Below are 17,187 nucleotides of genomic sequence, written 5' to 3' on the forward strand. Positions count from 1 at the left end.
TTGTAGTACCCAGCATCGCCACGGTCCTGTCAAAGGATGATCCAATAAAGCAAGGAAGAAGGACTACAACAAAATGAATTCTGACGCCAAATGGTAAAGGACAGTCCGGGTGTGAATTCATTTAAATTAGAAAGGCAGAGCAGAAGAGTCCCTAACATTGGTTTTATACTACTTATCCACGTGTATCTATCTACTGCAGTAGGCCCGAGTTTCAAGTGAACTTGAGGCACAGGCTGTACAAGCTCCCAGCATACACACCCCAAAAACATCACACCGAGAGAAGCCGCCCTGAAAGATTTCCTCAAGCTTTATTTAGCCTGGTAACTCGTCCGTCACCCGAATGACCTCGCCCAGCCGCAGCCAGGTCGCCACAGTAATCCACCACTAATGGGGAATATATTCCAGGCATGCACGCGGAAGGATTGCCACATTTCAGGAAGAAAACCGGTGTCAATTGAGGTCCGTGTCGGCAGGGAGGACACAGCACCTGCACACACACATGCCTCCGTGAGGTAAGGTTTGCTGCTGACGTGTGCGGCCACCTGTAGGTCAAGTGTTTGAATTCAAGGAAGGCCAGCACGGCCTTCCATCCTCCTGAAGTGGGTAAATCGAGTGCCATGGAATTGGTTACCGGCGATGCCTATTAATTACAGCGCATAGAAAAGGCAAACGTGCGGTATGAAACGACATGTTAAACAACGCAATTCCTTAGTGCTCTTTTTTACCACAATTATAGAAACAAGACGCTATCCGAACACTGTCGATCAAAAGACAAAGCAGCCAGCGGCATACTACCCTGAGGTGCACGAGGCTGGAGATAAAACTAAACCAGTGTGGGATTACACACAACGCCGCCGCCGCCCCAAATGTACAATCCTAAAAGCACAGAATGCAAATCAAGGCATCTCTAGCCTCAGTGACATTTCTAACGTAACAAAGCGAGCATGTAAACGTGCGTCTGCTCAGGGGATGTGGTGAAATCAGCTCACCGTCCGAACAAAAAAATGCGCGCGCGTGTGCACATCCTACGCTAATTAAAGTAAACAAAGAAAAGATGGTGTCGGGCTGATCACATGCGAGTTCATTTTTTTGTCCGTACGCGATGGCGAGAGCAGCCATCTTTGTCCATCTGGACGCGCGTGCATTCAGCTTTGGCTGAATTGATCGCAAAAGGCCCTCGCATGGTGAGACAGCGCATGCGCGCTGCCAACACCAGACGAGACCTAAAAAATGAGAAAAAAAGACTGCAATTCGGGACCCAACCACTAGATGGCGGAATAATGCACAGTATAGTGAATTCAGAAAGTCTTCAAGCTGCAAAACTACACCGACAGGTAAGAAACTATACGTTATTAGTGGAAGGGTATCCAATATTACAGTATTCCAAATAAATATTAAGTTACTAGAACAGTTATAATTGCAATGTAAACGGTGCATGTCAGACCTCTTGCAGTTTCTCTTTCAACTTGAATCATCCATGAATAGCTTTTTGTGGACCCAAAACACATAAGTAATGATTACTATTTGTCATTTTAGGTGAAGCTTGTACTATAGTTTTACGTGGAGCTACACAGCAGATCCTCGATGAAGCTGAAAGATCTCTGCATGATGCCCTATGTGTTCTAGCACAGACTGTTAAAGATAATCGGACTGTCTACGGTGGAGGTTAGTATTCAGGAATAAACACATCTGTATACCTTTTCAGGACATCCAAGTTACTGTACTTGTTCATAAAGAGTTAACCTTTATGACCATCTTACTTTTTAGGTTGCTCAGAAATGTTGATGGCTCACGCTGTTACAGACCTTGCTAACAGAACACCAGGAAAGGAATCTGTTGCAATGGAGTCTTTTGCCAAGGCTCTAAGGATGGTAAGGAAAGCCATTGAGCTAACTTCTGACAAACTAGAGTGCCACAATGAATCATGAGCGTGTGATGGCCGATATGTGTAGGAAGTATGAATGGAGGACCTTTAATAGTTTCCTAAACATTTTAGTGTGTGTGTCGGATATTACTGCATGAATTGTAATATATTAACATGATTGGATTATCTTACTAAGTAGTGCTTGGACTCAGAATGTGTATTTAACCCTTTAAATTCCCCAAGAGCCTCTTTATACACCCTTATAAAAATATTTCCCCCTAAATAATCTAAATGTAACCCCTATTCTGTTCCTGTACTGCAATTGTTTATTTATTTAGGTAGTTTAACCCCATCACTTCCCCCCTCCAAGGGGAATGGACAACTGCCTCTCGTTTGTGTGTGGCAGTATGTGGAGGTTTTGTGCTGCTTGCTCTCTTCATTTAACCTGTGATTGGACATAATCAAATCATTGAGATGGCCCTGTGTTTACTCCTGCGCTTTAGTATTGATATGTAGCAGATAAAGTGATATTTGTTGACTTTCTGAAGGTTCTGTTGAGGAGGTGGCCTATCCACTTACAGTCCTTCCATTTTGGATCAGTGCTGTGGCCTGATCAGTAGAATAGCTCCTAGCCAATGCCCTTACAATGTCTATCTGCTGATACCCAAATGTGTCGGACAGTAGGGTTGGCCATTCAATCTCTATATCTTCTTTCCCCAGTCTGCTCACACCTCAGTATCAAACTTTAAAGTGAGAGGGCAACACAGGAGATGGAGTGACAGAAATGTTGACGTTGTTTTTCTCATTTTCTGGTCTATCAGTGTGTCTCAGTTTAATGCTTGAGGGAGAGTTGCGCAGAAGAGTGTTTAAGGCTGTTTCCCACTGCTACCCTCCCTCGACCTACCACTCTCGATACAGAGGATATAACTGGATACAGCGATAACGTCTCCATTCTCCTCACTTTCCCACCCTCCTATTTCTGTGGTGAAAAGGGCAGCTTATAAGGACAGTGTAAGTAATGGAGAATTCCTGAACATATCCTCTCTTGCAATTTGGTGAAAATACCAAACTGTTCAATTGAGGCATGTTTATGAATGTGGAGTAGCAGATGGGTGTATTGCCATGCCTACTTGGCATTGTTCATGTTTCATGTGGAAAAAAAGGTAAGCTGCTCCTGAACTCCTTACCACCATGTCCTCAGACAGATGAATTGTCATGGCTTGTTACTTGAGTTGTAGGATGTTTATTTTTAGGCTGACGCTGGTGCACAACATCTATGCTGCTCCTCAACCAATTTAGAAAGTATGCATTTCCAATTGTAAGAACATTTCACTTTTGACGTGTGTTGGCAGTAGTTTTAGGCTGCTGCATTCAGGGCTGCAGTTGCAAACTTGTCATGCTTTTTGCGTTACTGCAGCCATATGCGACGTCTGAACTTTATGCTATGAGTGTATTTCCTGCGCCATATTTCTCCAGCCTGGCTAACTAGTCTGGTATGTCGATCAGAATTAACCATTCTTAAAATTCTTAGGGTATCTGAGAAAATACACTGGAAGCTGTTCAGCACAGTTTCAGTGTTTAAAGTCACAAAAACCAGCAGATCCACTTGAAATTCAGGGGGGATCCATTTGAAAAAAACATTGTAGTTTGATGGGTAATTCTACCTGAAATTCCTGACCGCCTGAATTGGGCTCAATTCTAGCTCTGTATCTGGTGCTTCCTGATCCCCTTACGGCTTTTCTGGCTTCTATTGATGTTCCCACTTAAATGGAAGCTTTCTCCCAAGTTGGCTGGCCATCTTTCATCCTTCTCTGTCTCTCTCTGGTGTGTTTTTGAGCCCCAAATTGCCTATGGGCCCCTTTAATCTGGTGGCCTCCACCCCAGTGCATTCCCCAGCAGACCATCCCTTACGATCCAAAGCCTTGCTGATTGTTCTGGAATCGCCGCCGGTACAATAGTTCCGCAACTACCTTTGCCGTTATCTAGAGACAGACATTTTGGACACAGTGGAAAGTACAGGAAAGGCCAGCCATTGGCATACTGCTGGTCTTGCTCAGGCTTCATGTGAGGGCTTTTATGTTTAGAAGGTCAGTAGCGAGGCATACGCCCTTGAAGGTCCCTATTTGGGTCTCCTTCACTCCACTACTTCGACTGAGGTCATCCCAGATTGTCCCTTGTTGATCCTTTTGGAGGACGCTATTAAAAGGCAATCTTATGTAAGAGGGCTGAATTCCTTGGTTTGCCTTTGCAAGTTGCAGACTAACATTAAGAAAAATTCTCCAGCGCAGTTCCTCCATTTCAAAATCCTTGTTGCCTTTTAATGGAGGGTTTTTCTAGACACTTTGATTACCTGAGTTAATGCTGCCTACTACCATGTTTCTAATTGACATTACCATGCTCCAGGTGACCCCGACCTCCTGTCCTCATCTGTCACCTGAAGAGCTTGTACGTTAAGCACGTGATTGTAGGAGAGTAGGGTCTGCAATCCTATGATCACCCAGATTTTTTGCTTTTGCTTCATTGGTTTACGACTTTCTCCGGCTGTGGGCCTGCCAATCAGACCCACAGCCTAGCTGTTCTCTCTCGAAATTAACACACATGTACGTTAGGTGCATCCACTAATTGGAACTGGGCCACCTTGTCAGTCCCTGTCTCAGCATACCACAGGTATCCAGGGCATCGGTGTACCCAGGGCCTACCAGGGGCTGAAGCATGTATTATGCCACCCCTGGAATGGCCGCCCAAATCTGACACAACTGGCTGCACGACAGCTGGGGCCACGTGGTGTAATCACCCGTTGCTGTAGGTGTAGTATTCCTACACCTAAACCCTAAAATGGACACATGGATTCCTATCAGTCACTCCTATAGCAGGCCTTATCAATCCTGAAGGCAGAGTGCAGGGAATCATGTGGGACGGTGCTCTGGCGCGAGCTGAGCCCGTCGGCGGCTTGCGGAACCAAGTCCTAATAGCCGTTCCATGGTGACGCGGGCCAACTACTTTTAATGCATTATAATCCTTGCGGTTATTTGCTAACTTTGGCATTGCATCACCTACACATGTCGAGTAAGGTGTCATACGAATGGGAATACGAACCCCTCGCCAGCCCCGGCGACGGGGTTAGCATTCCCCCCTTTTAGAGGGACACGACATGGAAGTAACCTTGAACCCCGGTTAAAGTTGACTCAAGCCTCAGCATCACAAAATGGATGCTGCCACCAGACACAAGTCTGACCTCCTGCTGCTGGGGGACCTTCCAGCAAGGGGAGCTTGGACAAAGGGTTTCCTGTCGAGGGCGGTGTTAGCACCGTCCCAGACAGGGTTTGTGTATCCCAGGTAGGCAGGGCTGAAAGGAAGGTGATTGCCAGTGGCACCCCGGTGCTCACTGTGCATAGCCCGGCTCAAACCAGTTTCGGGGGCACACCAGCCCCTGAGCTGGCGCGAAGCCGGACAAAGGATAGGGGTGTAACCACCCCCCTCCTGGCTCCACCCATAGGTAGAACCTAGTCACGGGCCAGCCCCTTTTCTTAGAATAAAGGTAGGAGCGAGTCCCCTTCCCAAATTGGATAATCAGATAATCGGATAACTCCGAATCACGAACTACTTTCCACGAAAGGAACTCTTGACTATTTCTGAAGACTCTCCCTTGTGGCTAAGGAGTAGCCACCCTGCACCAGCAGGCACCATCTAAGCGCTTGCGGTTTGCTGTAAGTCTCTCCTACGGATCAAGACTGCCCAGCTCGACGAGACCCGAGTACCCTGCCATCTCTGACCTTTTACCTACCTCATCAGCCCAGCTGAGAGTCGTAGGTGTGACGAGACCTGCGGGACCGGCTATCTTCAGAACCTGCACGACGCTTATCTAGCACGCCCACCGAGGGACCCTCGAGTGAGTGCCCCTAGGGTTTGAGAAGCCCTAAACCCTGAGCAGCTCCAGCATCGAAGTCTGCCTCCCCAGCATCCCCGAGATCTGCGTGGGGGCCCTTCCGCTCCTTGTTGTTCACCGCGTTGTTCGACCACTTGCCGACCGGCTTGTGGCCCTCTTCACGACGCACCACGATTGTTTCATCACTAGTCTGGTTGCTCCAGACTGGCTCTTGCTCCCCTTCAACAGAGGAGTACCACGGACCCTCCTGGTCCACTCCCGACGCCATCTTGACTCCCCCGCTTGGGTTGCCACTGCCAAGATCCGCTGCCCCTGCCTGGGCCCAGCATCATCGACAACAGACACCTTCGTGGGACAGCTCGCCCTCCATCCTGGTCGCCGCCGCGCCTCCTGGTCCGAGGAACAGCCGAGTCCGGCGTCACCCACTCACCTGGTCGAGGTGACTTCAGCCGGTACCCCCCTGGTACCCACACGATCGCTGGCTAGCGGTTGAGAACTGAGTCCCCTCTGCTTTCAGGTTTCCTTCATCACCGATCCAGGCTTGGATCGCCCCGAACATCGTCACTGGTCGCCTGCCAGCAACTTCTTCTTTCAGGCTCCTGAGACTACACGAGGACTCCCGACATCTTGCCGAACTTCACGCAGCCGCAGCCTCCGGGCTAGGTAACTCGAGCACCTCGGTGCTCCATCGCAGGTTCGCTCTACAAGTGTCCAGTTCCTTTTTCGTTTAGTCCCACTGATCGGATCACTCCGGAATCAGTACCTCCAGACTCTAACCATTCGCATTTCACTGTTAGTGTAGATGGTTTCTCGTGCCCCTCGGGCATTTGTGTAAATTGTGCAACTGAAGTATTTTCCTAAGAGTTTTGTAGTGTGCTTAGCTCCCTGACTCATAAAGAGCCAGGGTAGTCTTGTTATAAATAAATATCCTTTTATTTTCATAACAACTTGTGTGGTGTCCTTTCACTTGGTGTTCAAGGGGTATATGTGATGGTAAACAGCTGGCTTAACACGCCCTCTAGAGTTTAGCCTAAAGACTGCTCGTATCCACGCTACTAGGATAGCTGGTCTAAAAGGTTGACTTACAACCAATCATCAATAAGGGTCGTTTGGAATGATACACAGTGATCACTAGAATAGTGAGCACTACATATCAGGCCAACTTCTCACAGTGATCACTCTAGAATGAATACAGACTCTTTACCCTCTGTCTGTTGGAATGCCTCAGTGGAGCAAGGTGGTGCATAATTGATTATCGGAAATTGTTGCTCTTTGTTTATGCAACAACATATGCCTGCTAGCAAGCTAGTCCAATTTTCTTTAGGAGACTGCACAGGCAGGGGTTCCCCTTTTACCAGACCAAGTGAGAGCACACTCTGCTGCAGGTGTTAATGATAGATTTTGGGTCGGCATACTATTTCTTAGATCCAGTGGCGACACACTGGATTTGGTGTTCAGGTCTGTTGGTTCTTTGACCCTTTGTAGACCTACTTGATTATGCACTGCTGGTCTCCCTAGAGATGTCTAGGCAAATCTAATGGATACATGTGAGATAGTGCCCTCTTTCTGCATGTTTGCCCCCACTTTTTGCTGAACTGCTGATGTACTTTTAGTATGCCCTGGGCTCCTGCCAATCAAGTACCCAGGGCCTATGTTCTTTCCCTTAAACTGCATTGAAGACAAAACCCAATTGGCACTCTGGCCACAGGTCAGCCCCATGCAAATGGTACCACAGGTTCCCAGGGCATTGTGACCAGGGAAGACCTCTAAAGGCTGCAGCACTTATTGTGCCACCCTTGGAGGCCCTGTACCTTTACACACACTGCCTTTGCAGGCTGCGTCTTTTGGTGCAGAACAAAGTGTAGAGTCGACATGGCACAAATCTGTGTGCCATGCCTACAATCCACTGTCCTGGCATAGATCAGTCACCCCTCTAGATGGGTGCAATATACCAGTGGTGAGGATACAGGTGCAGGAGTCCTGTACCCCTACAGTTTCTAAGGCCATTCTTAGACATTGTAAGTGCAGTACTGCCATTAGGAGTATATGGTGCTGGGAGATTGTCATTACGAGCTCCACAGCACCATAATGGCTATACTGAAAACGGAGAAGTTTGGTATGTAAATGTAAATTTGATACTTGTATAGCGCACTACTCACCCGCAAGGGTCTCCAGGCGCTTGTACGAATACCGCTGTGGAACCCATCCTGGCTTTCCCTGTGAGGCGTCCACTCCTGGGCACCCCCAAGGTGGAGGCCAGGCATCCTTAGCGTTGTGGGGGCCGTTGTGGAGATTAAGCAAGCTATTGCCCAGAGTTGCAGAGTGGGACTCCATGATTGGAATAGGCATTGATGCGAGAATTATCAGGTCCGTGGAATTTTTGAGCCCAAGACCCGCCGAGGCGGGGAATTGAACCCTGGTCCCGGGCTAGACCTCTGCATCAGGGTCTGCCGCTCTAATCATTGAGCCACACTTCTCCACACTTCAAACTTCTCAGCACATTAAACACACACTGATGCCAGTGTGGGATTTAATAAAAAATGCACACAGGGGTGCCGTTTTTGTTACATGGCCGTTTGTACAGGCCCTGACCAAGAGCACGGCGGCTCCCCCAAGGGGGGGCGGCCGAGCACTTTGCCAGGGCCGGTTTTGGTTCCCAGTCCGGTCCTGCCTGGAACTTACTTCTCCCCCCCCCCCCCCCCCCCACACACATTTCTCCCAAACAACGTCCAATGTCCACAGAACATCTAACGCTTCTCAAGCAGGAGGGTCTCTCTCTTGCAAAAACATGCAATAGAACCAGTTCCCCCTACACCAGCAAGGTACAGGGGTTTACTCCCTTTATTTCCTCATTCCCAAAAAGGACGGCTCTCTCAGGCCAATATTAGACCTCAGACCGTTAAACCTGTACATACAATCCGACCACTTCCACATGGTCGCGCTACATCAGGTCCTCCCACTGCTCCAACAAGGCGATTTCCTTGCCACTTTAGATCTCATGGCGCCTACTTCCACATTCCTATTCACCCTGCTCACAAGAGGTACCTACGGTTCTTAGTGGATGGACAACATTACCAATTCAAAGTCCTTCCATTCGGGGTCACAATAGCACCCAGCCTTCACAAAATGTCGCGCAGTGGTAGCAGCCCACTTAAGAAGACAGCACATTCATGTGTTTCCTTACCTAGACGACTGGCTCATAAAAGCCAAGTCACGCAGCAGTTGTGTACAACAAACACTCAACACCATCCAGCTGCTGCACAACTTAGGATTCACAATAAACCTCACCAAGTCACATCTCCATCTGTCCCACACCCAACAGTATCTAGGTGCAACAATAGATACTTCCAAAGCCCTTGCATACCCCAATCCAGCCAGGATAGCCAGTATGCAAGCCCCCATAACAAAATGTCAACCGCAACACTCACTACCAACTCGAGTGTTCATGCAGTTAATTGGTATGATGGCCTCTTGCATCTTAATTGTTACTTATGCAAGACTCCAGATGCGTCCATTACAGGAATGTCTAGCACAACAGTGGAACCAAGCTCAAGGTAGTCGTACAGATCTGGTGTTGGACAGCCGCACATATCGCTCTCTGCAATGATGGAGCACACAATCTTTCCAAAGGGCGACTGTTCTTAGACCAGGTTCCACAAATAGTACTAATAGCGGACGCATCGCTCACCAGCTTGGGAGTTTATCTCTTAAACCACACCCTTCAGGGTATGTGGACCCCTCAACAGAAACTCCTCCACATCAATCACCTGGAGTTACTGGCCATATTTCTCGCCCTAAAGTCATTTCAGAAACTTCTCCTAGGCAAAAGTGTCCTCGGACGGACAATATGACGGCAATGTATTATATACAAAAACGGGGGGACACTCTGCAGCTTTCACGCTTAGCACAGAGCATTTGGAGACGGGCTATTCCTCAAAAGATATACCTCTTATCGGAGCATCTACCTGGGATACACAGTCAAATTGCGGATCTGCTCAGTCGTCAACAGCAGATTCACGAATGGGAACTTCATCCGCAAGTTCTTCATCCGTTTTTTTCAAATGTGGGGCCACCCAGACACAGATCTGTTTGCCACACATTTAAACACGAAATGCCCAAACTTTGCCTCCAGGTATCCACACCCGTTGTCCAAAGGCAATGCGATAAGGATGAACTGGTCAGGCAGATTTGCGTATGCTTTTCTGCCTCTCCTGCTCATTCCGTTACTGGTGCGCAAGCTCAAACAGTCTCTCACAATGATCCTGGTTGCTCCAACATGGGCACGACAACCATGGTTCGCTACACTGCTGGAACTCTCAGTAGTTCCACACCAAAAGCTGCACCTGTCCCCAAAGCTTCTCACACGGAACCATGGAGAGATACGACATCCGGAACCAACTCAACAGAACCTAGCGATCTGGCTCCTGAAGTCTTAGTTTGGTTACCTCAATCTCCCACCAGGCTGTATGAACGTCATTAAAGAAGGTAGACGTCCTACCACTAGAGCATGCTATGCAGCTAAATGGATAAGATTTGTTATTAACTGCAATAACCGCACAATCAATCCACTAGTTGTTTCAACTCAAAATATCATCTGTTGTCTCCTGCATCTACAAAGATGTAATCTGGCATATACATCCATACGTTTACATCTTGCAGCTACAGCAACTTACTTAAAAAACTGACAACACTTGTCATTATTTAGGGTACCTCCCATCAAAGCATTCATAGATGGCCTTAAAATAATTCCTCCCAGAATTCCACCCTCTCCACTATGGAATCTAAACATTGTCCTTACTAGGCCCATGGGTCCCCCATTTGAACCTTCTCATAAATGTGAGTTACAGTTCCTCACATGGAAAGTAGCTGTTCGAGGCATATGAGCTGCAGATTATAGACTGTGCATAGCTCGCCATCTGGTGTTGGGCCCAGATGTTTGCAGTTTGTTTTTCCTCTTGGAAAGTCTTTGGAAGTCACGAGTTCGGTGACTCCTCCCTTGGTTCGTATTGCGCATGCGCTTCGGCTTCATCCTCAGATTGTTTTTTTCCGCCATCGGGCTCGGTCGCTCCGGTTCCGAACTTTCCAGTTCACCGATCGACGCAAGATCCTCGCTCATCGAGATCCTTCAGATAATAAATCATCTTATCACCTTCTCTTCGGCACTTCTTCGATTCTGGTCGTCGACGGCGGCATTCGGGCCTATTCCGGCTCCGGTCTCGGCTGATGGAAAGAACTCCTTTCAAGAACTGCCCTCGATGTGTGTCCAAGTTTCCCCACACCGATCTCCACGAGGTGTGCAACCTCTGCCTCTCCCCTGAACACGAGGCTCGAGATTGTCCCGCCTGCAAGTCTTTTCGCTCCAAAAAGACCATTCGAGATCGACGGGCTAGACGCAACATGGCGCACTCCTCGACCTCCGCTCCAGTCGGCATCTTCGGGGACGTCGTCGAAGCTCCGGGAAAGCAGAACATCGAACAGGAGGACGACTACCTCGTCAGTGCTTCCGAGGCCAACGACTCAGATGTGGAGAACATCACCCCGGCGCAGAGGGTCGTGAGTACAATACCCACTCACACACCCACACCCAAAAAGGCTTCGGTCACACCTTCGCCTTCGGGCCTAGGCAAGACCAAGGACACTGCTTCTCACACCCCGCCTTCGGGCCCGGTAAAGAAGCCTATTAAGCCTTGCGGCAGTTCGAGCCAGCCTACCATCGGTACCGAAAAACACCCTTCGGCACCGAAGAAAAGATCGGCCTCCATCTCCACACCGAACCCACTACCAAAGCCTTCGGTGTCGAAATCTACCCTGCCGGTGCCGACCAAACATCACAAGGCCCTCGGCTCCGACACTCCCGTGACGAAGCCTTCTTCGGCACCGACCAAAAAATCGGAGGTCCCAAAGAAGCACGGCTTGGACAAGCCTAAAGTCGTCGGCCCCGAAACTTCGGCGCCGACCGATCAACCAGTGTCGCAAGAACATTTTACACCGGATCCTCTCCAAAAGACGCTCACCAAGGATCCAAAAACTGGACATTTGACATTGTCTACAAAAAAGACACTTGGATAAACCAGCTCCACCTCCACCTCCAAAGAGGAAAGACACTGCTACCTCCCCTTTCAGAGTGCCTTCCCTCCTCCCCCTCCTCCTCCACCCTCCCCCACCTCCACCCTCTCCACCCCCGCCTCATCGTTCCCTAACCTTGTCTCCTGTCCCAGACGACTTAGGAGACCCAATTTTATGATCCAGCAGATGTGCCACAGGATCCCACCCCTACTGGATCTCCAGACCCATGGGACGACTATAATAATCCGGACATCCCAGATGTCCCACAGGATGACCTTTACCCATCTAGGCCATCCCCACCTGAAGATTCCTTGGGTTTTCACCACCTATTACAGAGGGCGGCACACTACCACAGGGTGGACTTACACACTGACCCGGTAGAGGAGGATTTCCTCCTAGACACCTTTGAAGACGCACATAGGTCTACTGCCATCCTACCTATGTTAAAAGGGGGGATTAAACATGCACCGTAAGTCTTTAAAGACCCAGTCAGAGCCAGGGTCCTAAACCCTCGTATAGAGAAGAAATACAAAGCCGCCCCCACAGACCCTTCATATATTAAAGGCCCTGCACCATTGGATTCCCTAGTGGTATCCACAGCTAGGAAACGCTCCAATTCTCAGGCGTCAGGCGAAGCACCACCACCTGACAAAGAGTCCAAGCTCCTAGACGCGTCAGGGAAGCGCACTGCGTCGCAAGCCGCCAACCTATGGCGTATCGCCAACACGCAAGCGCTATTGGCCAGATACGACAGGGCAGATTACGATGAGTTAGAGACCATCATGCACCATCTCCCTGAAAAATATAAGAACAGGGCCAATGAATTGATCCAAGAGGGAAAAATAATAACTAATACCTCTATTCGCTATGCCCTAGATGCAGCAGATACAGCCTCCAGGGCCATAAACACCAGTGTCCTTCTACGTCGTCATGCCTGGCTCAGAGTTTCAGGTTTTAAACCTGAGGTACAAGCCTCTATATTAAATCACCCATTCGACCAAGATCATCTGTTTGGCCCAAAAGTTGATGACGCCCTCGAAGATGAAAAAAGATACTGACACGGCGAAATCCATGGGAGCCCTACAGTCACACACTCCTAGGCGCTCCTTTCGCCGCTCTTCCTTTCGAGTCATGGGCAGAGGCTACTCCTCGGATAGTGCATCCACGTCCTACAAATCCCCTCCTCAATCTACCTTCACAAAGGGTTATCAAAGAGGCGGATACAGAGGCAATAATAATAAGGGCAGAGGCAAAACAAATACCGCCCGCTCTGCCACACCTACTACCCAATGACTTTCCCCCGCCCCCTCCAGACCATTCCACTCCGGTCGGGGGCAGAATACAACATTTCCTTCACGTCTGGGAGACAATCACCTCAGACAGATGGGTGACACAAATTATTCAGTCAGGGTATTGCTTAGAACTAACATCTGCCCCCCCCAAACATTCCACCCAGGCACCGCCCTATGTCTCAAGAACATAATGCACTGCTAAAACAGGAGGTGACCTCCCTCCTGCAAAAAGGAGCCATACAGCAGGTCCCCATAAATCAGCAAAATTTAGGGGTCTACTCCCTGTACTTTCTGATTCCAAAGACAGACGAGACTCTACGACCTATCCTACATCTCAGACCTCTAAACTCTTACATACACTCAGACCATTTTCACATGGTAACCCTTCAACAGGTTCTCCCACTTCTCTCCCAGAACGATTTTCTCACCACTCTGGACTAGAAAGACGCATACTTTCATATTCCAGTACACCGGTCTCACAGAAAGTACCTCAGATTTGTGGTGGACGGACAACACCATCAGTTCAAGGTGCTCCCATTCGGGGTAACGGCACCAAGGGTCTTCACCAAGTGCCTAGCAGTAGTGGCTGCACACCTCAGAAGACAGCACATTCACGTATTCCCGAATCTGGACGATTGGCTAATAAAAGCTACGTCCTACGAACAATGTGTGCATCATACCGCCGCTACAGTCCAACTACTCCACCAGCTAGGGTTCACGGTGAACCATAAAAAATCCCACCTGGTACCATCACACACAAAACAATGCCTCGGTGCCACCATAGACACCTCAAAAGCCATAGCCTATCCCAATCCTGCCAGGATTGCAAAGATACAGGCTCTGCGCCAAAAATTCATATCCCAACACACTCTCCCAGCAAGAGTGTTTATGCAACTGATAGGGATGATGGCCTCTTGCATCTTCATAGTGCCCCATGCAAGACTCCAGATGCGTCCACTCCAAGAGTGCTTAGCGCGCCAGTGGAACCAGGCCCAGGGACAACTGGCAGATCTGGTGTTGGTAGAAGGTTCGCACCCATCGCTCTCTGCAGTGGTGGAACACCACAAACCTTTCCAGAGGTCGACCGTTCCTGGACCCGGTCCCACAGATAATCCTCACAACAGACGCATCGCTCTCCGGCTGGGGAGCTCATCTGTTACATCTCACAGCACAGGGCACATGGACGCCACAACAAAAGTTACTCCACATCAACCATCTGGAGTTACTAGCAATCTTCCTCGCCCTAAAATCCTTCCAGATGCGGATTTCAGGCAAGGCAGTCCTCATTCGCACAGACAACATGACTGCCATGTACTACATTCAAAAGCAGGGGGGCACACACACTCCACAGCTCTCTCAGCTAGCACAGAGCATGTGGAGATGGGCAATTCCACAAAACATCTTTCTCCAAAACACCGCGGCAGATCTGCTCAGCAGACAGACGCAGCAGATCCACGAGTGGGAACTTCACCCACAAGTTCTTCATCCGTTCTTTCAGAAGTGGGGGCATCCACACACAGATCTATTAGCCACCCATGAAAACAAAAAATGCCCAAGCTTCGCCGCCAGATATCCACACCCATTGTCCAAAGGCAATGCGATATGGATGAACTGGTCAAACAAATTTGCATATGCTTTTCCACCTCTCCCACTAATTCCATTAGTGGTGCGAAAGCTACAACAGCATTCCCTAACACTGATCCTAGTAGCTCCAACATGGTCCAGACAACCGTGGTACACCACACTGCTGGAACTCTCAGTAGTACAAACCAAAGGCTACACCTCTCACCATGCCTCCTAACCCAGAACCATGGAGAGATCAGGCACCCGGACCCAGCTCAGCTCAACCTTGCGATCTGGCTCCTGAGGTCCTAGAATTTGGATACCTTAACCTTCCCCCTGATTGCATGAACATTATCAGGGAAGCTAGACGCCCTACTACTAGGGCATGCCATGCGGCAAAGTGGAAAAGATTTGTTGTTTACTGCCACAACAACACAATCAATCCTTTAAATGTGTCCATACAGCACATCATATGTTATTTACTCCACCTACAAAGGTGTAACCTAGCATATACTTCCATTAGGTTACATCTCGCTGCCATTGCTGCTTACTTACAGAACAGGCAGCACCTATCGCTCTTCAGAGTGCCTGCCATCAAGACCTTCATGGAAGGCCTCACAAGAGTAATTCCACCCAGAGTACCACCCTCCCCGGTCTGGAATTTGAATCTAGTTCTTACACGGTTAATGGGACCCCCTTTCGAACCATTACATAAATGTGAGCTCCAATTTCTCACATGGAAAACAGCTTTTCTAGTGGCCATCACTTCCCTCAGAAGGGTTAGTGAAATACAAGCACTCACTATACAGGAACCTTTTCTCCAAATGCATCAGAACAAGGTTGTACTCCGCACCAACCCAAAGGTTCGAGGCATGTGGGCTGCTGAATTCATATCTGTGCATAGATCGCCGCCTAGTGTTGGGTCCGGATGTTTGCACGTTGTTGTCCTGGAAGAGGCTTCGAAGTATCCTGAGATAGGTGACTCCTCCCCTGGACCACAGTGCGCATGGGCATCCTCTCCATCATCAGATTGTTTTTTTCCGCCATTGGGTTCGGATGTGCTTATCTTGACTCAAGTTAGGGAAAACTTTTTTTTTCAGGCCAAAAGGCCTTTAGTTCGCGTCGGTACTGTTCCCGATCGGTATCGACAGTTACTTGTTAGTTTACTGACTTCACAAAACCAACTTTTTCGCATCTTATCTGACCATCGACCCCACATCGACGATGGAATCGAGGACACCATTCAAGCGGTGTCCTGTTTGCAATGCGAAATATCCCCATGTCGACGTCCACCCGGTGTGCAACAAATGCCTTTCACCGGATCACGACGAATCCACATGTATGGCCTGTGCCCGATTCCGATCCAAAAAGACTCTCCGGAATCGACGAGCAGCGAGACTTGAAGCGCAGCAAGCGGCACCGGCCCCAACCAACATCTTCAGAGCCGAGGACGAAGATGTGGAAGGCGTGGAGAACCTACCCTCCAGCCCCGCTTCCGAACACTATTCCGGATCGGAAGACATCGAAGAACAACTCTTTCGCAGAGATGAAGCCGACACCGAGGTAGGAGACTACGATGAGGCCTTAGGGGCCGAAAAAAGTAGCTCCGGTGACGAGCAAGGCCTACCCGTACAGACGGAGGATATCCCAGTGCGTCAGTCTATGGCTCCGGTCGAGGGATCGCCTTCGGGCCTTACCCAAGACCTATCCCGCAGTTCTTCGGCCCCGCCCTCGGGCCCGGCCTCGGACATTCAGCGACAGCCATTAGTACCCAAAACGACTGGTTTCCCTTCCTCGAAACCGAAACCAAAAGTCGTGTCGGTTCCACAGAAACCGAAACTGAAAGTGACACTGGTCGGATCGAAGCCCACTACACCTTCGACGCCAGCCAAACCCGTCGGCACCGACCGCACCAAACGAGACTTCGGTGCCGAACTCGCAGCAGCCGACGTCGGCGCTGACACACGGAAAAAGGCCATCGGTACCGCCAAACCGCCTCAGCACCCGGCACCGAAACCATCGGCTCCAGCCACGAAGGTCAAAATGGCCGCTGCGTCGCACACCGCTTCGAAAGCAGCACCTAAGGCCCAATCATCGACGCCGTCGACGGCTACTACCTCTCCTCGACTCGATGACCCCGTGGCCCCAAAGAAGTCCACGCCTGCCTCTACTGAACCGCTCGGCGCCAAAGAACCGTCGGCGTTCCAGGTGCGACAAGTTGCAGCGTCCTTGCAACGCATCAAAGAAAAGGCTGCCCTCCAGGACACGTCAGGCTCCGAGCCGAAAAAAGCTCAAAGCTTCTCCAGCACCACCCCATATCACTTTTGGCCTGCCGCCATCCACGGCGCCCAAAATTTTGAAATAAGGACACGTGTCACCCAAACTAGGATCACACCTGCCGAACGCTCTCCTACGGAGACGTCACCGTCCCACATCATCGATGCCGACACCGGCAGAATTATGCTCCACAAGCGGAGAATATCTTCCGAACACGCTTTGGACTCCTACCGGATCCC

General features: G+C 49.5%; 1 protein-coding gene across 1 annotated transcript in view; it reads left to right on the forward strand.

Annotated features, from left to right (window-relative positions):
* CCT2 (chaperonin containing TCP1 subunit 2) overlaps nucleotides 1-17,187 on the forward strand; it is a 284,562-nt gene that overhangs the window by 150,905 nt on the left and 116,470 nt on the right. Inside the window, exons 12-13 of the mRNA XM_085653840.1 lie at nucleotides 1,537-1,665; nucleotides 1,768-1,871. Coding sequence (XP_085509966.1) covers nucleotides 1,537-1,665; nucleotides 1,768-1,871 — 233 coding nt within the window. The remainder of the gene's footprint in view (nucleotides 1-1,536; nucleotides 1,666-1,767; nucleotides 1,872-17,187) is intronic.

The sequence above is a fragment of the Triturus cristatus genome, chromosome 4_1, assembly GCF_964204655.1.
Source record: "Triturus cristatus chromosome 4_1, aTriCri1.1, whole genome shotgun sequence".
Taxonomy (NCBI): domain Eukaryota; kingdom Metazoa; phylum Chordata; class Amphibia; order Caudata; family Salamandridae; genus Triturus; species Triturus cristatus.